At 45.8% G+C, this 25379-nt stretch overlaps 1 protein-coding gene across 1 annotated transcript in view; it reads right to left on the bottom strand.

Annotated features, from left to right (window-relative positions):
- The window catches only part of sspo (SCO-spondin), a 334645-nt gene that overhangs the window by 135274 nt on the left and 173992 nt on the right, over positions 1 to 25379 (bottom strand). The window contains exons 68-75 of the mRNA XM_063050934.1: positions 16033 to 16233; positions 15581 to 15751; positions 9682 to 9876; positions 9269 to 9365; positions 8559 to 8779; positions 2394 to 2540; positions 2155 to 2304; positions 884 to 1050 (exon numbers count right to left, since the gene is read on the bottom strand). Of these exons, the coding sequence (XP_062907004.1) occupies positions 884 to 1050; positions 2155 to 2304; positions 2394 to 2540; positions 8559 to 8779; positions 9269 to 9365; positions 9682 to 9876; positions 15581 to 15751; positions 16033 to 16233 (1349 nt within the window). The remainder of the gene's footprint in view (positions 1 to 883; positions 1051 to 2154; positions 2305 to 2393; positions 2541 to 8558; positions 8780 to 9268; positions 9366 to 9681; positions 9877 to 15580; positions 15752 to 16032; positions 16234 to 25379) is intronic.

Below are 25379 nucleotides of genomic sequence, written 5' to 3'. Positions count from 1 at the left end.
CAGTGTCAAAAAAAAACAAATTAAGTTCACTGTGATTGTATTGTTCAATAAAACATGGGAACTTCCAAGGAGGATGAATACTTTTTATGGGTACTGTACACTGACCAACAGAAGACACACAAACACATGGTCTAAGACAGACTGACAGATAGACAGACTCAATACAATGAATCACAATCAGGACTATTATCATTGACATATGACATGAAATTTCTTGTTTTACGGCAGCAATACAATGTAAACATAATTTTTTTCTAACTTACAAAAATAAATAGTGGAAAAAAGGACTAATGTGGCAGTGTTCATGGACCGTTTAGACATCTGATGGCGGAGGGGAAGAAACTGTTTCTGAATCACTGAGTGTGTGTCTTCTGTCAGGCTCCTGTACCTCCTTCCTGATGAAAATAATGAAAATATGGAATATCCTAGATAGCGAAGGTCCTTAATGATGGATGCTGCCTTCTCAAGGGAGGAGAGGCTTGCGTCTGTTTTGGGGCTGGCTGTGTCTACAGCCCCAGCAGCCTCCTGTGACCTGTCTATTGAAGGCTTCATACCAGACCCTGATGCAACCAGGCAAAACGCTCTCCACCATACATCTTTAGAAACTTGTAGGAGTCTTTGGTGACATACCATATCTCCTCAAACTCTAAACGAAGTACAGCCTTGGGGCACCTTCTTTGTGGCTGCATCAATATGTTGGGCCCAGGACTGATGCTCCAAGATATCACCCAGCAATGTAAATGTAATCATCTGAAGAACCAGTCATAGATGGAGCTAGAGCAAACCTGCAGTCAAAGATCAACACCTGCACTGTATGGGAATGAGCAAAGATTGGAAACTGAGCCCTTGTCCTGCACCTTCACTGAGCCTTCTGACTTCTCACCTTGACACAGGTTCCATTGTGCAGGTACATGTTGACAGGACAGTGGCATCCCTCTTCACAGCCATCGCTGAAACAATCCACCAGGCCACTGAGATGAGCACAGCTGTAGGGACAACCCTCGGCACCCACACACTCCCGGTACAACCGATCTGATGGACAGCCAACCTCTACAAACAGAAGAACGGGCACTGAGGAAACTGGAAACCCTGCACGGCACAGGAGCTGGGATGTTATGTTGCGGTTATAGTAGATGTAGAAAAGGATGTAGAAGATGCAGGTGAGGACACGTTCGAAATGCCATGTTCAATATTGGTCCTGCTGTAGGAAAGGTGCCAGAAAGCTGGAAAGAGTGCAGAAGATGTTGCTAGAAGTCAAGAGACAGAGTAATGGAGAGAGGTTGTGCTGGTTGGAACTTTATTGGAACCAGGCAGAACCCCAAACTTCCACACAGAGCATATGCTGGCAAGTCAACTGGATGCTGTAAATTACTTCTCACATACAGGACATCTGTGGAATCTGGGGAGAATGGAATTCAGTGGGGGAAACGGATTACTCTAGGGGAACAGCATAGACTTGGTGGTCAGAATGGCCTCCAATGTTCGATGGAAGTGCAGCCTATTTAATCTCCAGTTCCACCAATAGGAACAGTGGTGGTGCAGAGGTTAGATTACAGGATCCAATCCGGGGAGGCATATTCCAATTTCGTCCCACCAGCTGTGAAATTTACAATTGTTTAGAATAAATAGTCATTGGTAATACCGACCACAAAACCATTGATTTGGCTAAAGCCCAACCCATCAGGTTTGCTGATGCTTTAGAGGAGAGGAAATGTGCTGTCCTTCCCTGGTCTGGGCAATGCGCGACTCCAGAGGGGCTGGCTCTGAAACGGCTGCAGTCAGAGACATGTGGCACAAGTGGAGATGGGGCAGAGGCAGATACGGATGGTGTGTGAGGGAGACAGTATAGGAGAGATGGGGAGATGATGTCGGGGGATGAGGGTCGGTGTGGAGGATTGGGGAAATATTGTGGGATGATGGGGAGATGGTGTTGGGGGAGAAATGGACAGACGACGTGGGGGACGGGGAGGGATAGAGAGACGGTGTAGAGATGGGGGGCAGTGTAAAGACATGGAAGCATGGATAAATAGAAAGAGAAAGAGAGCTAGATAAAATGATGAAGGTCTGAGGTGGGAAACACCAAGAATGGGTCAGGGTCAGAGTGAAAGAGTCTGTCTATATCTTATTGAACAGCACAGGGTTGAACTAACTCACCGAGACAAACCTGAGTGTGACACGTTTTACTCTGCACTGGGAATCCCTCACAGGGAGGATTATGACAGAATCGAGTCCGGATCTGCTCCCCACCTCCACATGACACGCTGCACTGTGACCATGGCGACCATTTGCTCCACCCCAATTGATCTGCCATGGAACGGAAGGAACAGCCATATTGACAATGTAATTTACATTTGACAAGTGACATGAAAGTGGAAGCATCACCGGAAACTCACCCCCACAGGTGCCATTACAGTCACGTGACTCCCGATCACTGCCCACGCACATGTCCCTGAGGTCTGAGCCACAGCTTCGGTACCGAGTCTCCAACCCTGCTCCACAGGAACTGGAACACGAGCTCCACGCTGACCATGGCCTCCAGTCTGAGATGGTGTATACAGGGATACTGGGATCAGGACTAGTCTTGGAAAACTGGTCAGTATCAAGATAATGGGAACCAGCATCAGCAGCTGGAATCAAGGTGTGAAACATCAGGGCAACAGAAGGATAAGTGAAATAATAACTAGAAGGAGGAGGGAATGATTTAGTCCGTGCATTTATTCTGCAGTTCAATGAGCTATAGCTTCAATGCAACCAGATTTCACAAGCCCACCTTTCCCCTGTATCACTCTCTATACTTAGCTAGCAGGAACCTGCCACCATCACCTGGCACGGTTGCCGCTTGTGTAAGGATATTCCAATTCCATCTCCAGCATCAGAAAGTGTTTCCGAACTTCCCCCCTGAGAAGACTGGCATTGATTTTTTCGGACTCTGCTTCCTAGTCTCAGACTCTTCAACAGGTGGGCACCCTTCTCTGACAACGAGCAGGTGGGCACCCTTCTCCATCCACCCTGCTATAGAGCCATACTGCATGGAAGCAGGCCACTGACTCAATAGGCACCCATCCATATTACTCCAACCTCCAGCACTTGGTCTGAAGACTTCACTTTAAGTGCTTGTCCAAATATTTATTTAATACGGCAAATAACTGTACTTCCACCACTTTCTCTGGCAGTGTGTTCCAGGAGCTCTCCATTTTCTGGGTGAAGAAGGTCCCCTCAGTTCCCCACTATCTCTTGTCACAGCGTAAATTTATGTCCTCTCGTTCAATTCCACTCTGATGCCGAGTTATAGACCACTAAAGCACAGAAACAGGCCCTACAGCCCATCTAGGCCATGCCAAACTTTTATTCTGCCTATTTCCAACCCCATACCTTGGCTATATTCCTCCATGCCCCTCCCATCCATGTACTTACCCAAACTTCTCTTAGATGTTGGCAATCAAACCTTCAATCACCGCTTCTGCCGGCAGCTCGTTCCAAACATGCACCACCCTCTAACTGTGGAAGCTCCCCTTAAATATTTCACTTTTCAACCTTAATCTATGTCCTCTAGTTCTAGTCTCACCCAAGCGTAGTGTAAAAATCTTGCTTGTATTTACCCTATCTATATCCCACACAATTTTGTATATTTCCATCAAATCTCTCCTCATTCGCCTACACTCCAGGGAATAAAGTGCTGACATGTTCAGACTTTCCCAATAACCATAAGACACAGAAGCACAATTAGGCTATTCACTCCATCGAGTTTGCTCTACCATTCCATCATGGCTGATTCTCTATCGCTCTCAACCCGACTCTCCTGGCTTCTCCCCATAAATTTTGACATCCTAAATAAGCAAGAACCTATCAACCTCCATTTTATGACTTGGCCTCCACAGCAATCTGTGGCAATGAATTCTAAGGATTCACCACCTTCTGGCTAAAGAAATTCCTTCTAAAGACATGTCCTTCTATTCTGAGACTGTGTCCTCTGGTTCTAGACTCTCCCACTAGGAACTATCCTCCCCATGTCCACTTTATCTAGTCCTTTCAATATTTAACAGGATTCAATGAGATCCCTCCTCCTCATTCATCTAAACCAGAGGTCCCCAACCTTTTTTGCACTGCGGACCGGTTTAATATTGACAATATTCTTGCGGACCGGCTGACCTGGGGGTGGGGGGGGGTGTTCAAGTAGGGTTAAACTCGCCTCAACATGTCCTTTACAGTTAGGGTTGCCAACTTTCTCACTCCCAAATAAGGGACGAAAGTAGCAGTCAAATCCTGGGACACTTGTGTTTACCCCAGGAAAGACTACCATGACCATGAAGCCTTGCGCAGGCACCTGTGTGCGCATGCGTGAGTAACGTACGCCTATGTGATGTGCACATGCGCGTACGTGCCGACTTTTTCCCCCACAAATTGGTTTTGGCTTAATCTTCCCGACTACACTGTACATACGTTACTTCTACTTTATATAGGCTGTATATTTATCATATCATTCCTGCTTGTACTACATGTTAGTGTTATCTTAGGTTTTATGTGTTATTTGGTATGATCTGGTAGGTTATTTTTTGGGTCTGAGGATGCTCAAAAATTTTTCCCATATAAATTAATGGTAATTGCTTCTTTGCTTTACGCCATTTCGGCACAAAAGGTTTCATAGAAACGCTCTACCTTAGCAGGGGAAATACGGGACGAGGGCGGTCCCGTATGGGACAAACCAATTTAGTTAATATACGGGATGTCCCGGCAAATACAGGACTGTTGGCAACCCTATGTTCAAGTTCAACAGTGCGTAACAGGGAATGAGGAAAGGTGCTGATCTAAACTCCAACGAGAACAGGCCCAGAGCCATCAAATGCTCTTTCATACGTTAACATTTTCATTCCCACAGCAGTTCTGATGAACTTCCTCCTGACCCTCTGCAATGCCAGCACATCCTTTCTTAAATAAGGAGCCCAAAACTGCTCACAATACTCAAATTGCAGTCTGACCAATATCTTATAAAGCCTCAGCATTACATCTTTGCTTTTCTATTCTAGTCCCCTCAAAATGAATGATAAGATAGCATTTGCCTTTCTTACCACCGACTCAACCCTCATGTTAATCTTTAGGGAATACTGCACAAGGACTCTCAAATCCCTTTGCGCTTTGGATTTTTGAACTTCTTCCCTGTTTAGAAAATAGCCTACAACTTTAGTACTTCCTGACACTGTATTCCATTTGCCACTTCTTCACCCATTCACCCAATCTTTCTAAGTACTCTGCAGACCACCCGTTTCCTCAACATTATCTGTCCTTCCACCTGTCTTTGTATTATCCGCAAACTCAGCCACAAAGCCATCAATTCTGTTATCCAAATCACTGACATATCACATGAAACAAAGCAATCCCAACACTGACCCCTGCAGAACACCACCAGTCACCACAACCAACCAGAAGAGGCCCCACTTTATTTCCCGTCTTTGCCTCCTGCCAGTTAGACAGTCTTCTATCCATGCTAGCATCTTTCCTGTAAAACCACGGGATCTAAATCTTGTTTAGCAGCCTCATCTGCAGCACCTTGTCAAAGGGGTTCTGAAAATCTAAGTCAGCAAACATCTATTGGCTCTCCTTTGTCTATCCAGCCTGTTATTGGCCTATAATTTCCTGTCTTTTGCCTACCTCCTTTCTTAAAGAGTGGAGTGATATTTGCAACTTTCCATTCCTCCAGAACCATTCCAGAATCTAGTGATTCTTCAAAGATTCACAATCTACCTTATTTGCTATACTGTATACAGTCAATTATAATACTTCCAGTCCTGTTTCCATCACCCTTTTCAATTTTGCATCCATGGTATCAGAAGTGAATTTCTAATCCTTTCATAACTTCTCCTGCACTCTCCTTCTCTTTTACTTTATCCAGCTTTTCCACACTGTCGAACCCACCCCATACTATTTAGTTTAAATACATACTTCATAACTCATCCTACTGACTGAAATTTTCCTTATCAACTGCCCGTCCTTACTCACAGTCTCACTACATACTGCATCTATTTGTATACCAACTGCCTTATTCTCTACCCTATCAATTTAGTTCCCATCCCTCTGCCAAATTAGTTGAAATCATCCCCAACAGTTCTAGCAAACCTGCCTGCAATGATATTGGACCCGCTCAAGTTCAGGTTTAACCCATTCTCTTTGTACAAGTTATACATTCCCCAGAAGAGATCCCAATGATCCAGGAATCTGAAACCCCACTCCCCGCACAAATTCCTCAGTAACGCATTAATCTACCAAATCATCCTATTCTTACCCTCACTGGTATGTTGCACAGGTAGCAATCCAGAGCCTACCACCCTGAGATCCTACTTTACAGTTTTCTACCTGTATTCTCTCTTCAGCACCTCATCCCTTTTCCTACCCATGTTGTTAGTATCAATATGAACCACAACTTCTAGCTGCTCACCCTCCCCTTTGGAATGCTGTGGACCTGATCAGAGATGTCCCTGACCCTGCTGCCTGGGAGGCAACGTACCATCAGGTGTCTCATTCACGTCCACAGAATCACCTGTCTGCTCCTCTACTGAGTGCCGTATCACCTGCACTCCACCCCGCTTCACTTCTGGGCCATAAGACAGGTTCAGTGCCAAAGACCTGGTAGCTGCAGCTTTCCCCTGGTGGGTTGTCCCCTCCCAGCAGTATATATTGAGGGGAATGACCACAGGTCCCCACATCTTCAAATCCCAGCAACATCCTTGTAAATTTTCTTGGTACTCTTTCAACCTTATTGCTATCTTTCCTGCAGGTACTGTAGGTAACCAGAATTGCACAAAATAGTCTAAATTTGGCCTCACCAATGTCTTATACAACTTCAACATGACATCCCAACTTCTGTACTCAATACTCTGATTTATGAAGGACAATAATAACCATATCTTTCTTTTAATGCTGCTTTCTAGGAATTATTGATTTTCAAACCCTACTGATCACTGTGTATGTCCTACCCTGATTTGTCTTCCCAAAGTGCAACAGCTCAAACTTGTCTGCATTAAATTCCATCTGCCATTTTTCAGCCCAGTTTTTCGGCAGGTCCAGATCCCACTGCAAGCTTTGTAGACTTCCTTGATGTCCACTACGCCCCCAATCCCGGTGTCATCCACAAACTTGCTGATCCTGTTTAACATATTATCTTTCAGATCATTGATATAGATGACAAACAACAATGGACCCAGCACCAATGCCTGTGGCACACCACTAATCTCAGACCTCCAGTCAGAGAGGTAACCATCCACTCCCACTCTCTGGCATCTCCCGCTAAGCCAACGTTGAACCCAATTGACTACCTCATCCTGAATGCCAAGCAACTGAACACTCTTCACCAGCCTCCCATGCAGGACTTTGTCAAAGGCCTCTCATAAGGTCTGGGGGTACATTTGGTCAGGCCCTGTGGATTTGCCCTCCTTAATGGATACAAGGCTGCAAATGACTCCTTCATTGTAATATTGCCCCCATTTCTTTGACATCCACAATATATTCCTCAGTAAACATTGAGGAAAAATAGGCCTTAAAAATCTCAGCCACTTCTGACGGCTCCACACATTGTTGATCATGATGGACCTAGTCTCTCCCTAGTCACCCTTTAACTGTTTATTTAACTGAAGAACCTAAAGGTCAGGGTGTGGCTCAGGTGGAGTTGATAGGAAGACAGCAGGAGCAGGGGATGGACAGAGCGAAGCAGCAATTAAAACAAGGAATAAGCAAGAGTGATCAGCTGCGGGGTGAGGTGGTGATTGGATGTGGACCAGGCAATGAATGAACAGTACAGACATGGCAGGACAAAGCAGAAATCAACGTGGGTAAATGGGATTAGTGTAGAGAGGTGCAAGGCTAGCAGAGACTTGGTAGGCCGAAAGGACTGCTTCTGTGCTCTCTGATGTTGTACAAGACACAGATTTAAAGGAAGAGGGGAACGTTTAACAGGAATGTTTGTTAATAGATCTTTCCCATTTACACTCTCAGCCCTTCATTGAAGAATTAAATCTTCTTAATGTTGAAACAAGTGATTTAAGTTCAGAAAAAAAATGTGACAGAAAATCTAAAACTCAGAATTAACATGGAATGACAGGCCCTCTGTCTGGACTGTTGTAGAGGAACTCCTGTTTGATGTTTTGTGGTGTACAGTATCTCCCATGTCGAGTGCTGTGATAGAGGCCTTGTTTATGTTGTGGTGGAGCTTGTATGTGGGATGATATGGTGGAAATCCAGTTTTCTGTGTTGTGATGGAGTTTCCGTGTCACATGTGGTGGAAATCCCACACTGCGGGCTGCGGTGGAGCATCGCGCTGCGTGCTGCGGTGGAGCGTTACGCTGCGGGCTGCGGTGGAGCCTCGCGCTGCGTGCTGCGGTGGAGCCTCGCACCGCGGGCTGCGGTGGAGCTTCACGCTGCGTGCTGCGGTGGAGCGTTACGCTGCGTGCTGCGGTGGAGTGTTACACTGCAGGCTGCGGTGGAGTTCCATGTTGTTTGTGGTGGACCCCAACATTACATGTTAAGACGAAGCTTCACGTTGCATGTTCCGGCGCACTCCCAAGTCTTACCTGCACAGGGCTCAGTGTTACACTCCCTGCTCTGGCTGGCACCTCCTGAGCACAGGGTGCCACCATTCTGGGGTCTTGGGCTGTTGCACTCTCGCACACGGTGCTGAGTACCCCCTCCACAGGTCTCCGAACACAGCATCCAGGGACCCCATGGACTCCAACCTCCATCCAGACGACAGCTTGGGTGTGGGGAACAATCCAGTTGCCCATCCACACATGTACTGCAGAAGAAATTAGATTGGGCAAGAAGAGTCAACATAGCGATGGAGTTCAGAGGGTTGGACCCAGGGTTCCCAGTGGAGGGACAGGTAGTCCTGAGGGTGAAGTTAGTGGTTCCAGAGAAAGGGCTTGTGTTGCTTAAAGATCAAGTACTAGGGAAAGTTCAGTGTGACTTGTTTGGAAGTGAGCAGTCCTGGCATTGTGGTAGTGCTCCAACTGGAAAGGATGGTGGTTCCAGGGAAGGGGAAGTGACGAAAGGGAGAGACTAGTGGTCCCAGGACAAGAGATGATGAAGGAACCTAATGGCCCCAGGTTTTCCTGATCCAGGAAAGGGAAGAGGATCCCAGGAAAGTATCCCTAGAGAGGACAGTATCCCCCGCAGAGAATCCAGTGCCTGATGGCCCCCAGAGGACAGAAGACCTGGGACTAGAGGTGTCCTGGAGGTGGGATGGAGCTTTGAAGGGAAGAGATGGGATACAACGACGTCTCACCAGTTGCTGCACTCAGTGTCTCTGCTCTCTCCAGCTGCTGTGTATATCCATTCGCCAGCCCCCGGGTACAGGCCCCACCTGCTGCTCACACTCGTGTCTGTGGGGAGAAGGGAAAGGAAAGGTGTCAATAAATGTTCTAGATCACTGTCCTGCCCTCTTGTGTAAGTGTCTCAACACTTCATTTTAAAACTGCAGTCAGGAGCAGGTTTCCAATGACTGGAGATCGGTAACCGAGGATGCCTATTACAGGGAGAAGAGTAGAGGGCAGTTTACCAGTGATCTGCACTGTCTGATTCCCTGGCTAGAGGGTTGCTCAGAGCAGAGGCTGGGCCAGCCTCAGGAAGGTACCTCACACTGTCAGATCTCAGGAACTCACACTGTCCTGTTGCTTGTCGCAGGTTGCCCTTGCTTACCTCGAGACTTACAGTGACACTCCCTCTGAGGAACACACGAGCCATTCTGCAGCAGCAGACCAGCAGGACATCCACAAGAAGGCCTGCAACTGGTGGGGTCACCATCATCCAAGCAAAGTACATCTGGAGAGAGGTCATCACAGGATCGAGGACATGTCCGGCCACAGGGGAGCAAGACCTGGTCTCCAGCACAGTCTGTGGACAAGAGCAAACAATTAGTGGAGCCAGTCCGAAATTATAAATCTCCTCCCTGTGAGTGATCAAAGGACGGACTCAAAATGGAGTTCTACGCCAAAGCATAACCCCTCCCTGAGACCAAAGAATACCCCTAAACTGGGCCTCATTCCCAAATCATGCCCCTCTCCATGAGTGCCGAGAGGACAGACCTTGATTTGAACCAACCTCCCACCCTGTGAGCGAGGAGAGGTCAGACCCAGACTGGAGTTCACGCACCTTCTAAGGGTAATCAGAGGACAGATCCAGACTGCCCAGCCTCTGAACTACACTCCCTGAAACTCTGGGATAATTAATAGTTCCACCATGAAGTTTTAAATAACATTAATTTGCTTTAATTCCTTTTATTAGACTCTTGCTTTGGCCACATTTCCGGGAAGTTATCTGCCTCCTCTCCCCTTTGCTGCAGGTGGTTTTGAGTATGGGAGTATTTGCTCCTCGGACATGCTGGCCTGAAAATAGGTGGAAAGGTATATTGTGCTAAAAAAAGGTAGAAGGGTATGAAGTGTAAGGTGTGGGGTTGTGCATTCCTCAGGATAATTTCTGGGAATGACAGTCTATCAAGATACACTGGACAGTTTGGAGGTCTGTTCCTTGGAATTTAGAAGAACAAGGAGTAATTTGTGCATTATTTTATGTAATTTAAATATACAAGATCATTAATGAGGCTCGAGAGAGTAAACAGAGAAGTGTTTTCACCAGCGGGAGAGTATCAAACATCAGGACAAGTTGTTTGACACTGAGGTGAGCAGAAATGACTTCTCTCAAAGGCTGGTGAATCTGTGGAATTCTCTGCCTCTGCACCTTCCCACCACTCCTGCAACTGTGCTGCCTATCAGAACACAGAACAGTACAGGCCTTCAACCCACAGTGTTGTTCCAACCTATATAAACCTACTCCATGGTCAATCTAACCCTTCTCCCCTACACAACCTATAACCTTCCATTTTTCTTTCATTCACATGTATATCAATGAATCTCTTAAATGTCCCTAATGTATCAGCCTCTACCACCAACTGGCAGTGTGTTCCATGCACCCACCACTCTCTGTGTAAAACATCTATGACTATCATCTCCCCTAAAGTTTCTCCATTAACCTTAAATGGACATCCGCTGGTATTTGGACATTGCCACCCTGGGATATAGATGCTGGCTGTCCACTCTGTCTATGCCTCTTATAATAAAACCATAAGATATAGGAGCAGAAGTAGGCCATTCGGCCCATCGAGTCTGCTCCACCATTCAATCATAGGCTGATGCAATTCTTCCAGTCATCCCCACTCCCCTGCCTTCTCCCCACACCCTCTGATGCCCTGGCTAATCAAGAACCCATCTATCTCTGCCTTAAATACACTTGGCCTCCACAGCTGCTCATGACAACAAATTCCAGATTTACCAGCCTCTGACTAAAGTATTTTCTCCGCATCTCAGTTCTAAATGGACACCCTTCAATCCTGAAGACGTGCCCTCTTGTCCTAGAATCCCCTACCATGGAAAGAACTTTGCCATATCTAACCTGTTCAGGCCTTTTAACATTCTGAATGTTTCTATGAGATCCCCCCTCATTCTCCTGAACTCCAGGGAATACAGCCCAAGAGCTGCCAGGCGTTCCTCATACGGTAACCCTTTCATTCCTGGAATCATTCTCGTGAATTTTCTCTGAACCCTCTCTAATGTCAGTATATCCTTTCTAAAAATAAGGAGCCCAAAACCGCACACAATACTCCAAGTGTGGTCTCATGAGTGCCTTATAGAGCCTCAACGTCACATCTCTGCTCTTCTATTCTATACCTCTAGAAATGAATGCCAACATTACATTCACCTTCTTCACAATGGACTCAATCTGGAGGTTAACCTTTAGGGTGTGGGGTACATGTCCACAAATCCCTGAAAGTTGCCTCACAACTGGATAGGGTAGTTAAGAAAGCTTATGGGGTGTTAGCTTTCATAAGTCGAGGGATAGAGTTTAAGAGTCGCGATGTAATGATGCAGCTCTATAAAACTCTGGTTAGGCCACACTTGGAGTATTGTGTCCAGTTCTGGTCACCTCACTATAGGAAGGATGTGGAAGCATTGGAAAGGGTACAGAGGAGATTTACCAGGATGCTGCCTGGTTTAGAAAGTATGGATTATGATCAGAGATTAAGGGAGCTAGGGCTTTACTCTTTGGAGAGAAGGAGGATGAGAGGAGACATGATAGAGGTGTACAAAATAATAAGAGGAATAGATAGAGTGGATAGCCAGCGCCTCTTCCCCAGGGCACCACTGCTCAATACAAGAGGACATGGCTTTAAGGTAAGGGGTGGGAAGTTCAAGGGGGATATTAGAAGAAGGTTTTTTTACTCAGAGAGTGGTTGGTGCGTGGAATGCACTGCCTGAGTCAGTGGTGGAGGCAGATACACTAGTGAAGTTTAAGAGACTACTAGACAGCTATATGGAGGAATCTAAGGTGGGGGCTTATATGGGAGGCAGGGTTTGAGGGTCGGCACAACATTGTGGGCCGAAGGGCCTGTACTGTGCTGTACTGTTCTATTTTCTATGTTCTATGTATCTTGTACAAAGACTCCCAAGTACCTTTGCATCTCTGCATTTTGAATTCTCTCCCCATCTAAAAAATAGTCTGCCTATTTATTTCTTCCACCAATGTGCATGATCATAAACTTTCCAACATCGTATTTCATTTGCCACTTCTTTGCCCATTCCCCTAAACTATCTACGTCTCTCTGCAGGTTCTCTGTTTCCTCAACACTACCCGCACCTCCACCTATCTTTGTATCATCAGCAAACTTAGCCACAAATCCATTAATACCATAGTCCAAATCATTGACATACATCGTAAAAAGCAGCAGTCCCAACACCAACCCCTATAAAACTCCACTGGTAACCGGCAGCCAGCCAGAATAGGATACTTTTATTCCCACTCTCTGTTTTCTGCCGACCTGCCAATACTCCACTCATGCTAGTAACTTCCCTGCAATTCCATGGGCTCTTATCTTGCTAAGCAGCCTCATGTGCAGCACCTTGTCAAAGACCTTCTGAAAATCCAAGTACACCACGTCTACTGCATCTCCTTTGTCTACCCTGCTTGTAATTTTCTCAAAGAACTGCAGTAGGTTAGACAGGCAGAATTTTCCTTTCAGGAAACCATGCTGGCTTTGGCCTACCTTGTCATGTGCTTCCAGGTATTCCATAATCTCATCCCTGACAATCAATTCCAACAACTTCCCAACCACTGATGCCAGGCTAACAGGTCTATAGTTTCCTTTCTGCTGCCTCCCACCCTTCTTAAATAGCGGAGTAACATTTGTAATTTTCCAGTCATCCAGTACAGTGCCAGAGTCTATCGATTATAGAAAGATCATCGTTAATGCCTCTGCAATCTCTCCAGCTACTTCCTTCAGAACCAAGCGATTTATCTACCCTCAGACCATTAAGCTTCCTGAGCACCTTCTCAGTCGTAATTTTCACTGCACAAACTTCACTTCCCTGACACTCTTGAAATTTGTGCAGTGAAAGTTACAACTGAGAAGGTGCTCAGGAAGCTTAATGGTCTGAGGGTGGATAAATCTCCTGGACCTGATCTTATATACCTCTTTCAAGTTGCCTCTCGTCCTCCTTTGTTCCAAAGAGAATTAAATTGACTTTATTTCTTACATCCTTCACATACATGAGTAAAAATCTTTACGTTACAGCTCCGTCTGAATATGCAATGTGCAAATTATAGTAATTTGTAATAAATAGTATGTACAACAGGACAGTCAATATAGCATAGAAATGCATTTGTGTCTGCGTGAATTAATCAGTCAGATGGCCTGGTGGAAGAAGCTGTCCCAGAGCCCGTTGGTCCTGGCTTTAATACTGCAGCACCACTCCCTGCAGTCTTGCGATTGCGGGAAGTGCAGTTCCCATACCAGACAGTGATGCAGCCAGTCAGGATTGTTTTCAATTGCGCCCCTGTAGAAAGTCCTTATGATTTGGGGACTCACGCCAAACTTCTTCAACCGTCTGAGGTGAAAGAGGCACTGTTGCGCTTTTTTCACCACACAGTCAGTATGAACAGACCCAGTGAGGTCCTCCGTGACGTGTATGCTGAGGAACTTAAAGCTGTTCACCCTCTCAACCCCAGATTCATTGATGTCAATAGGAGTTAGCCTGTCTCCATTCCTCTTGTAGTCCACAACTAGCTCCTTTGCCTTTGTGACATTGAGGGAGAGGTTGTTTTCTAGACACTACTGCGTCAGGGTGATGACTTCTCTGTAAGCTTCTCGTTATAATTTGAGATTAGGCCAATCAATGTAGCATCGTCAGCAAATTTAATTAGCATATTGGAGCTGTGGGTGGCGACACAGTTATGGGTATACAGAGTGTAAAGGAGGGGACTTAGGATACAGCCCTGAAAGGCCGCTGTGTTGAGGGTCAAAGGGGTAGAAGTGAGGGAGCCCACTCTTACCACCTGCTGGCAATCTGACAGGAAGTCCAGGATCCAGCTACACAAGACAGGGTGAAGACTGAGGTCTCTGAGCTTCTTGTCAAGTCTGGAGGGAATTGTGGTGTTTAATGCTGAACTGAAGCTTTTCCTCATAAGACACATTCCCTAATCCAGGCAGCAATCTGGTAAACCTTCTCTGCAGCCTCTCTACAGCTTCCATGTACTTTCTACAACAAAGGGACCAGAACTGAACACCATACTCCAAGTGTGGTCCATCCAGAATTTTATAGAGCTGCAACATTATCTAATGACTCTTGAACTCAATCCTCTGACTAAAGGTGGCCAATATACCATGCCCTTCTTAAACACCCTATCAACTTGTGTGGACCCCAAGGTCACTCTGTTCTCCACACCGCTAGGAATCTAGTCATTAACCTTGAACTTTGATCTTCCAAAGTGTATTACTTCACGCTTTTCTAGATTGACTTCCATCTGCACTTCTCAGCCCAGCTCTGCATTCTGTCAATGTCCCAGTGTAACTTACAACAAACTTCTACAATGTCCACAAAACCATGAACCTTTTGTATCATCTGCAAACTTACTAACCTGCCCTTCATTTCCTCATCTAAGTCATCTATAAAATTCACAAAGACCAGCAGTCCAATAAATAGATCCCCGTGGATCACCACTAGTGCCCAACCTCCTGGCAGAATACACTCCATTTATTACACCCTCTGTTTTCAGCTAATTCCGAATCCACTCAGCCCAGTTTTCCTGGATCCCATACCTCCTGACTTTCTGAATGAGCCTACCAAGAGGGACCTTGTCAAATTCCTTACTAAAATCTATATACACCACATCCACCACTCTACCTTCCTCAGTTTGTTTCTTCACCTCCTCAAAAAACACAACCAGACTAGTGAAACGCAACCTGTCCTTCATGAAGCCAAGCTGACTATGCTTCTCTAAATGCTCGTAAATCCTGTCCTTAGCTTGCCCACCACTGATGCAAGATTCACCAGAGTGACCTACACTATTCTAGAACAATCTCTGACAGTGATTTTCAAAATGGTGTTATGATGTTGTTCGTGCCATTTTTACACTGGAAACTGAGCGCAAGTAAGTTTTTAGGCCTCGTTCTCATATCTCTCTCTTTCTGCCAATATGTCTATCTCCCTCAGTTTCTCTCTCCCGTCCTATTTCTCTCTCTCTTTGTCCACAAGTGGTTTGTACAGACCTGTGCACAGACTGGAACTGGTATGACACATTCGGCTCTGCTCCGCCTCGCCTAGACACTGCACTCCACCAAATCGTGGGGGTGGCCTGTTACACCTCCGGGTTCGGACTGACGCACCCACACATCCGTCACACTCTGACCACGCTGACCATGGACTCCAGGCACCGTCCACTGCATGGGGAGAAACCAGGCATAGCACACACGGTTAGTCCATTCACAACCAGTATGTGATAGATTTGTTTGTCTTATTCTCCGTCTTCTCACTCCTGCTTCTCTTTCCCTCCCTCGTTTTCCCTCTTCCTTCATTCCGACTCCTCACTCTGCCTCTCCCAACATTCCTCACTTTCTCCATAGCTCCCCACTCATCTGCCCACCTTAATCAGCCACCCCCTCTCGCCCCAGGTCCTCTGAAGTTTTCCTTTGCTCTTTAGTGATGGATCCTTTGCAGTTACCTGGACAGAAGGACACGGAAGGGCAGCGTTCCACGGCAATCTGCAGGCCGATGTTCCCGTGAACTTGTTCCGTTCCCTCGCACATTGTTCCATTGTTCCGAGGCTCTGGACATGCACAGGAACGGTATCGCGAAGTTGACTCCACACCACACGTTTTGGAACAAGGTGTCCACGGAGACCAGGAACACCACTCTCCATCCACTGCAAAGGGGAGAGCACCCTGTCACTACAGACAACGTGAGAGTTGGCAGACCAGTGAAACTGCAGCACAGGACCACAAACAGACCAAAGCCTACAGTCACAGAGCCAGAGGATCATAGAGTGGCAGAAGCAGGCACTCTGACCCAACTAGACCACGCTGAGCAAAATGCCCAACTAAGCTAGTCCCATTTACCTTCAGCTGACCTATAATTCCTTGAAAGCAATGCTAGCATTCATTTCAAGAGGTCTAGAATACAAGAGCAGGGATGTGATGCTGAGGCCTGAAAGGCACTGGAGAGGCCTTACCTTGAATATTGTGAACAGTTCTGAACACCTCATCTAAGAAAAGATGTGCTGGCATTGGATTGGGTTCAGGGGCCGGTCACAAGAATAATTCTGTGTAAGGAAAGGTTATCATACAAAGGACAATTGTTGGCTGTGGGTCTGTACTCAATGGAATTTAGAAGGACGGGGGGTGGGGTATCTCATTGAAACCTTTTCAATGTTGAAAGGACTAGACACAGTAGATGTGGAAAGGATGTTTCCCATGGAGGGGGAGTCTAGGACAAGAGGGCACAGCTTCAAGATAGAGGGTCGTCCATTTAGAATAGAGATGCAGAGAAATTTCTTTAGACAGAGGGCGGTGAATTTGTGGAATTTTTTACCACGGACAGCTGTTGAGGCCAGGCTGTTGGGTGGATTTAAGGCAGAGCTTGACAGGTTCTTGATTGGACAGCATTAAAGGTTATGGTCAGGGAGTGGGGCTGAGGAGGGGAGAAAAGGATCAGCCATGATTGAATAGCAGAGCCGACACGCTGGGCCAAATGGCCTAATTCTGCTCCAATGTCTTATGATTTTATAATCTTTTCTAACCATATACCTGTCCCGCTGTCTTAACGTGGCAACCCGCAGGCCGATGTTTCTGTAAACTTGTTACAATACCAAACCAGGTCATCATGATTATGCCTTCATTTTGAAAGACCATGGAACACAGAATGATACAGCTCAGTACAGGCCCTTCAGCCCATGATGTTATGCTGACCCTTTAAGCAACTCGAAGATCAATCTAACCCGTCCCTCACACAGTCTTTCATTTTTCTTTCATCTATGTGTCTTATACATGTGTCCTATGTGGCTACGTTTGCTGACGATACGAAGATAGGTGGAGGGACCGGTAGTGCTGAGGAAACAGAGAGTCTGCAGAGAGACTTGGATAGATTGGGAGAATGGGCAGAGAAGTGGCAAATGAAGTACAATGTTGGAAAGTGTATGGTTATGCACTTTGGCAGAACAAAATAAATGGGCAGACTATTATTTAAATGAGGAAAGAATTCAAAGTTCTGAGATGTAATGGGACTTGGGAGTCCTCATGCAGGATACCCTTAAGGTTAACCTCCAGGTTGAGTCAGTAGTGAAGAAAGCGAATGCAATGTTGGCATTCATTTCTAGCGGAATAGAGTATAGGAGCAGGGATGTGATGTTGTGGCTCTATAAGGCACTTGTGAGACCACACTTGGAGTACTGTGGGCAATTTTGGTCTCCTTATTTAAGAAAGGATGTGCTGACGTTGGAGAGGGTACAGAGAAGATTCACTAGAATGATTCCGGGAATGAGAGGGTTAACATATGAGGAACGTTTGTCCGCTCTTGGACTGTATTCCTTGGAATTTAGAAGAATGAGGGGAGACCTCATAGAAACATTTCGAATATTGAAAGGCATGGACAAAGTGGATGTGGCAAAGTTGTTTCCCATGATGGGGGAGTCTAGTACGAGAGGACATGACTTAAGGATTGAAGGGCGCCCATTCAGAACAGAAATGCGAAGAAATTATTTTAGTCAGAGGGTGGTGAATCTATGGAATTTGTTGCCACGGACAGTAATGGAGGCCAAGTCATTGGGTGTACTTAAGGCAGAGATTGATAGGTATCTGAGTAGCCAGGGCATCAAAGGTTATGGTGAGAAGGCAGGGGAGTGGGACTAAATGGGAGAATGGATCAGCTCATGATAAAATGGCGGAGCAGACTCGATGGGCCGAATGGCCGATTTCTGCTCCTTTGTCTTATGGTCTTATATAAGAGTCTCTTAAATGTCCCTAATGTTTTAGCCACTTCTGCCCTGGGAAAAAGGAGCTAGCTGTACATCCTGTCTATGACCCTTATCATCTTATACAACTTAATTAAGTCACCTCTCATCCTCCTTCACTCCAAAGAGAAAACCCCCTACCCTGCTCAGCCTTTCCTCAAAAGACATGCTTTCTAATCCAGACAAATCTGGCAAATGTCCTCTGTACCCTCTCTGAAGCTTCAATATCTTTCCTATAATGAACGACTGGACTGAACACAATACTCCAAGTATGGTCTAACTGGTGTTTTATAGAGCTGCATCATTGTACACCATACACCTTCTTAACCATCCTATCAAATGCATGGCAACTCTGAGGGATATCTGGACATGGACCCCAAAATTACTCTGTTCCTCCACACTGTTAAGAATCCTACCATTAATCTTGTACTCTGTCTTCAAGTTCAACCTTCCAATGTGTATGTGAGCTTCATTTACTTTTAAGGACACAATACAATAACAGGCTCTTCCATCACAACAAGCCTGTGCTGTTCAATTACACCCATGTGACAAATTAATCTCCCAGCCAGTACAGTTCTGGAATGTGGGAGGAAATTGGAGCACCCAGAAGCAACCTATGCAGTCACAGGGAGAATATACAAACTCCTTACAGGCAACTGCAGAATTACGGGTCTCTGGAGATATAACAGCATTACGCTAACCACTAAAGTGGGTATCACTTCACACCCTTCTGGATCGAACACCATCTGTCAATTCTCAGCCCAGCACTACATCCTATTACTGTTGGATTTCTTCAATTCTCAGCCCAGTACTACATCTAATCACTGTTGGATCTCTCAAATTCTCAGCTGAGCACTGAATCCTATCACTGTTGGATTTCTCCAATTCTCAGCCCAGCACTACATCTAATCACTGTTGGATCTCGCCATTTCTCAGCTCAGCACTGAATCCTTTCACTGTTGGATCTCTCAAATTCACCCCATTACTTTCAATTTTCGTCCAATAGCTCAGACAACAGTTCACGGGGATTAAGGTGAGAGGAAGGAGTTTAAACAGGACCTGAGGGCTGGGCTTCTTTACACAAAGAGTAAGTGATGTCCGGAAACCACTGTCACCGGAGATGCTGGAATCAGACACCATCACTATGTTTGAGGCATTTAGACAGACACTTAAATAGGTGAGGGGCAAACGAGGTTGGTGTAGAATGGCAAAATAACCAACATGGACATAATTGGCTGAAGGTCCGTTTCTGCACTGTAAAATTCTATGCCATTCTAAACTCGGTTCCAAATTTCCATTATTTCCAGAAAGCTTTCATGGTTGCATTTCAAGAACCCTGCTACCTCCACTTTAAACCATCCTGATTGAGCTTCTACTTCTTCTCTAGGTACGACAGTTCCAAGGACGCATAACCCTCTGCAGAAAATATTTCACTTTATCGGATTTAAATGGCGACCCCAGGTCTCGATTCTCCCACAGAAGGAAACATCCCCCCCACACCCACTATATCAATGCTTCTACCACTCTCCCATTCCACCCCCCAACCCAGCAGATACAAATCCTGCAGGCACAACCTGCCCATTCCAGGCATTATTTGAACAAACCTTATCTGTAGCATTAACATCTTTGTTAAAATAAGGAGACCAGTAGTTTGCAGCAGTCCAGATACGATCTCACCCTGCCCTAGATAAATGAAGCAGCACTATTTCCTAACTTTGTATTCAGTTCCCCCTCTATAAATGATAACATTTTCAGACTTCCTAATTACTCTCAGCTACTTTCATTCTAGCCTTTAGTGAGTCGGACACTGAACACCCAGAACCCTCTCGTCTCAGAGCAATGTGACATTCAGCAACCCTGAATCCACTACTATCAGAATCTGAACTGGAGTAGCCATGTATACAACGTGGCTGCAAGAGCAGGTCAGAGACTGAATCCTGTGGGGAGTAACACACTTCCTTACTGCCCAGAGCATGTCCACAAGGCTCATGTTAGGAATGTGATAGGACACCCTCCACTTCCCTGGATAAGTGCAGCTTCAACAACATTCAAAACTCTCAGCACCATACAGGACATAGCAGCCCACCCCATACAGACACCCCATCACTCTACCTCTGACACACAGTAGCAGCAGGTTGTACCTCACCAAGACAGCACCTTCCAAATCCATCACTTCTAGTTAGAAGGACAAGGGCAGCAGGTGCTGGAGAACACCACCACCCATAGGCTCCCCTCCAAACCACACAGCTTCCTGACTTGGAAATATATCACCACTCCTTCACTATTGCAGGGTCAAAATCCTGGCACTTCCTCCCTAACAGCACAATGGGGATACCCACACCTAAAAATCTGCAGTGAGTCAAGGATGCAGTTTGTCAGCACCTTCTCAAGGGCAACAGCAGATGGACAATTAACTGCTGGCTCAGCCTGCAAAGCCCACATCCGGTGAATGAATTAAAAAGCCTCTCACCATTTCTATCTCTCTGTTCATAACAAATTCAGCAATTTGTCTAGTCTTTTCCATTTACGGCTTGTTACGGTAGCCAAGTTCTCGCCAGATGGTCCTGGTTCCCCTATCATTGCTACAGATCTTGGTAATCCGGATGGCGTCCAAGCTGGTGTGACCCTTCTTGTTCTTGTCATTCTCATCTGGAGGTTTTTGTGGGCAGATGTAACATAAGCACGAGGGATCCAGCACAAGAACCCTACTGAGCCACCACCGCTGGGACCTGAACTTTGGACCTCACCCCGCAGAGTCCAGACGGTTCCTGGTGTCAGCCTCCATTGATTGTCTGTCAATGAACTAGGCTCTCCAGACTTAAGTGAAAAACATCCATCAGGCAGCATGCTAGAAGCAGCCAATAAAGCACTCCTCACAATTGCAACCTCCAACATAACTGAGACCAATAACCTGATACACACATCGACAGCAGCAGTCCTAGAAATGCTGGGTTACAAGATGAAATACAGTGGAGAGTACTGTTATAACCACACCCCACCCCTGGAGATGACAGTTGGAAGCCGAGATGAAAACCACGAGGGTGGAGGTCAGGAAACTAACCGAGCTGTAGAAGGGTGGGAAGACCAAAGACTCATTTCGGTTACTGAGGAAGTAGAGAGGTATGTCCACAGCGGAAGCCCTGCAAACTGCCAAGCAATGGTTAACAGCTCTGGCTAGCAGACTAAGGACACTGAGGCCAAGTGAATAAATGTACTCTTCTGCAAAGAGCCAAGAAAAGTATTCACACAGTTCCAGATCAAAAACATGCCAGTACATGAACGAACCAAAACAGCAACTGAGGAGTACTGGAACAGTATGTGGGAGAAAAAAGTATCACATAACACCAGCCGCAATGGCTGAAAGAGCTACAAGTGAGCTTCTGCAACCTCCCGGAGTAAGAACCAGTCACCATCACAGCAGCAGATGTCCAGCAACAGGTAGCAAGTATGAAGAATGGAACATCACCAGGGCCTGACATGATCCACACCTATAGGCTGAAGAAATTAACAGCATTACATACCCAGATGGCAGATCAGATGAACCAGCGGCTTGAAGCAGGCTCCCACCCTGACCGGCTAACTCAAGGACAGCATTCATAATGAAGGGTCCTCTCAAAGGAGCAACACCATCAAACAACCTGCCTGTCAACAGCATGGAAGTTCCTGTCAGACTTCATGGCCGCCAAGCTGAAGGAACGTGTGTGTAAATTCCTGAGCCCTGCTCATGGAGCCAGAGGCTCTAAGCACCAACTACTGGTGGACAAAGCAGTCACGTGGGACTCTAAGACCAGGCAAACCAACCTAAGCACAGCCTGATTGATTACAAGAAAGCATACAACTCAATGCCCCACACATGGATGCTGGAAAGCCCGTCTCTGTACAAGGTCAACAAGACACAAAGGACCTTCATCAAGAATTCAGTAGGCCGTTGGAGGACAATGCTAGAAGTTAACTCGAAGACTCACAATTAAATCCTTAATGGATGGTTTATAATTGAACTGTGCTTTTTCAGGAGAGGTAAATAAGGTACAATGTGTGGGGAATATCCTTTTAATTGTAATTGTGTCCAAGTCAATTCAGGTCAAATAATTTCAGTTGATTAGACTGAAGATGAAGTACATGGAGTCATAGGGCACAGAAACAGGCCCATCAGCCCATCATGTCCTTGCTGTCCATCGGTATGTTTCTACACCAATCCCATTTACCAGTCTCCTTAGCCTTGGTGATTCAGATACCACTGAAGTGTTGCAAAAGTCTCTGCCACCATCATCCTCAATCCCAACCACCCTCTGGGCAGAAACAACTCTTCTTTATAATGCCTCTAAATCTCTCATTCCTTCCCTTAACCTAGTCCATCTGGTTATAGATTCCTCTGCTAGTTTACTGCTGTCTTCCCTATCAATGCCCCTGATGACACACAAGTCAGTGATAATAAGGAACTCGTCAAATCAAGCAGCATCCATGGAGGGGAACAAAGAGTTGACGTTTTGGGCTGAGTCCCTTCAACAGGACTGGAAAGAAAGAGGAAGGAAGCCTGATTAAGAAGGTGGGGGGAGGGGAAGGAGTACCAGCTGGCAGGTGATTGGTGAAGCCAAGTGAGGGGCAACAAAGTAAGAAGCTGTGGGAGGGGTAAAGAATGGAAGGTAAGGAAGGGGCTGAAGAAGGAGTTAGATAGGTGAGAACAGTGGACCATGGGGGAAGAAGAAGGAATTAGATAGGTGAGAACAGTGGACCATGGGGGAAGAAGGAATTAGATAGGTGAGAACAGTGGACCATGGAGGAAGAAGGAGGAATTAGATAGGTGAGAACAGTGGGCCATGGGGGAAGAAGGAGGAATTAGGTAGGTGAGAACAGTGGACCATGGGGGAAGAAGAAGGGTCACAAAAGGGAGGTGATGGGTAAGAGAGGCGAAGAGAAAGGGTGAAAGGGAAATCAGGAATGTGGAATGGAAAAAGAGAGAAGGGTGGGGGATGCAATTACTGGAAGTTAGAGAATTCCATATTTATGCTATAAGATTGAAGACTACCCTGTCACTTGTAAAAATGCTATTCCCTTCTCTCAGTTTCTCAATCTCTGCCAGATCTGTTCTTAGGATGAGGCTTTCCATTCTAGAACACCTGAAAAGTCCTCCTTTTTCAAAGAATGGGGTATTCTTTCCATCACCATTGATGCTGCCTTCACCTGTCCATCTGCTTCCTTTTCCTGTCTCTTCTCCTTCCCTTCTTTCCATAGTCCACTGTCCTCTCCTATCATATTCCTTCATCTTCAGCTCTTTATCTTTCCCATATCACTTCCCAGCTTCATCCTTCTCTCCCACTCACCACCCCCCTCACCTGGTCTCACCTATCATCTGCCAGGTTGAACTCCATTCCACTCCCCTCACCTTCTTATTCATCTTCTGCCCCCTTCCTTTTCAGTCCAGATGAAGGTTCACAGACTGATCGCTCCATAGACTTGCTGAGTTCCTCCAGTATTTTATGTGTTGCTCAAGATTTCCAGCATCTGCAGAATCTCTTGTGTGAGTGAGAATAAATCAGATCCTGATTCATAATTTTGTGTGCTTCCACCTGCAGTAATTTCCCCCTCCACTAGAGGGCACAGATTGAAAGTGAAAGGGGAAGGATTTGAACAACTTTGATGGCTAGTTTTTCATTGCTTACCCTTTATTTATTTAATATAGAATATAGAATGGTACAGCACAGTACAGGGCCTTCAGCCCACAATGTTGTGCCAACATTTTAACTTACTCTAAGATACTCAACAGTTGAGCTTCATCGATCACTTAAGTGGTCAGGGAGCTGCAAAGATTCATCACCCTCTAGGTGAATGGCTGACTCCCTACTCAAATTTCACTTCCTTTTTAAATACTTTCAGTACCTTTAAGATCTCAGAGACCATGGAAACTTCTTCAAGATTTAATTAAAAAGTTGAAGTGCAATCTATAAATTTAACTTGCAAACTTTTTCTTTCAAAATATAGAGAGCAACATTTTATATGTGTGCAAGTCTCTTTACAAATATTTCTAAGATAGAATGGCACTATTGCCTGCATTTAAAAACTTTTGATTAGTTAACAGTCCAGATAACTTACAAGAGACCGTGACAAGCAACTTCCTTACCTGTACATGTGTACATACAGCCAGTGTCACCCCACCTGATCAAACTTCTGTTTTACTGGGGAGAAGACAGTGCCCAGTACAGTGAAGATGTGGTACTTTTCAGTTAAAGACTGCTGACTTTCCCTCCTCACTATCAGTGAAACAAACCGCCTTTCCCATGTTAACTCCATGTGGTATTGTTCTGCCAACCTGCAGAACCTGTCCACATTCCTTTGCGTGGTTCACACAGTTCACTTGCCCATTCATATTTGTATCATTTGTCAACTTGGATACACCTTGTCCTGTTTCTTCATCTAAACCATAAACACAAAACCAAGCAGAGATAGGGCGGTGTTTTGTAGAGTATCTGCATTCAATCCACAGGTAAGGTCCCAGTAGCTCCATCCTCTCCCATCCTGACCTCTCTACCTGTCCCCTGTTAGAAGTAGGGCACGTTACAGCCTTTCAGACTGAACAACAAATTCTCAAACCGTAAGTAACTCCGTTTATCTGTCAGTATGAGAACTAGCCGTTCGTGCCTGTTACCCATCTGTGATTTTCCTCTCTGAACTAAAATACCCTGAGCTGGTGGGCAAGTCCCACAGTCCTTTAATTAGCATCACAACACAAGTGCTTCCAACTGCCTCATTAACCCATCTGATCTCACCTTATCACAAACAATCACTTATTCTCTGCCATTTGCAGACCCCAGTCAGTTTAGATTGGCAAAAACATCTCCTCCACAGTCTCCATCAGCACAAGAGCGCCACAGGGATGTATATTTAGCCTCGTGCTCTATTAACTTCATACCTATGGCTAAGTGCAGCTCCAACACCATATACAAGTCTGCTGATTGCACCACTGTTGTGAGCTGTATCACAGGTGGTGATGAATCAGCATATAGGAGGGAGATTGGAAATTTGTCTCACTCAATGCCAATAAGACAAAGGAACTCATTGTAGACTTC

The sequence above is a fragment of the Mobula hypostoma genome, chromosome 1, assembly GCF_963921235.1.
Source record: "Mobula hypostoma chromosome 1, sMobHyp1.1, whole genome shotgun sequence".
Lineage (NCBI taxonomy): Eukaryota > Metazoa > Chordata > Chondrichthyes > Myliobatiformes > Myliobatidae > Mobula > Mobula hypostoma.
The sequence above is the reverse complement of the archived record's forward strand: the minus strand, read 5'-3'. Positions and strand labels throughout refer to the sequence as shown.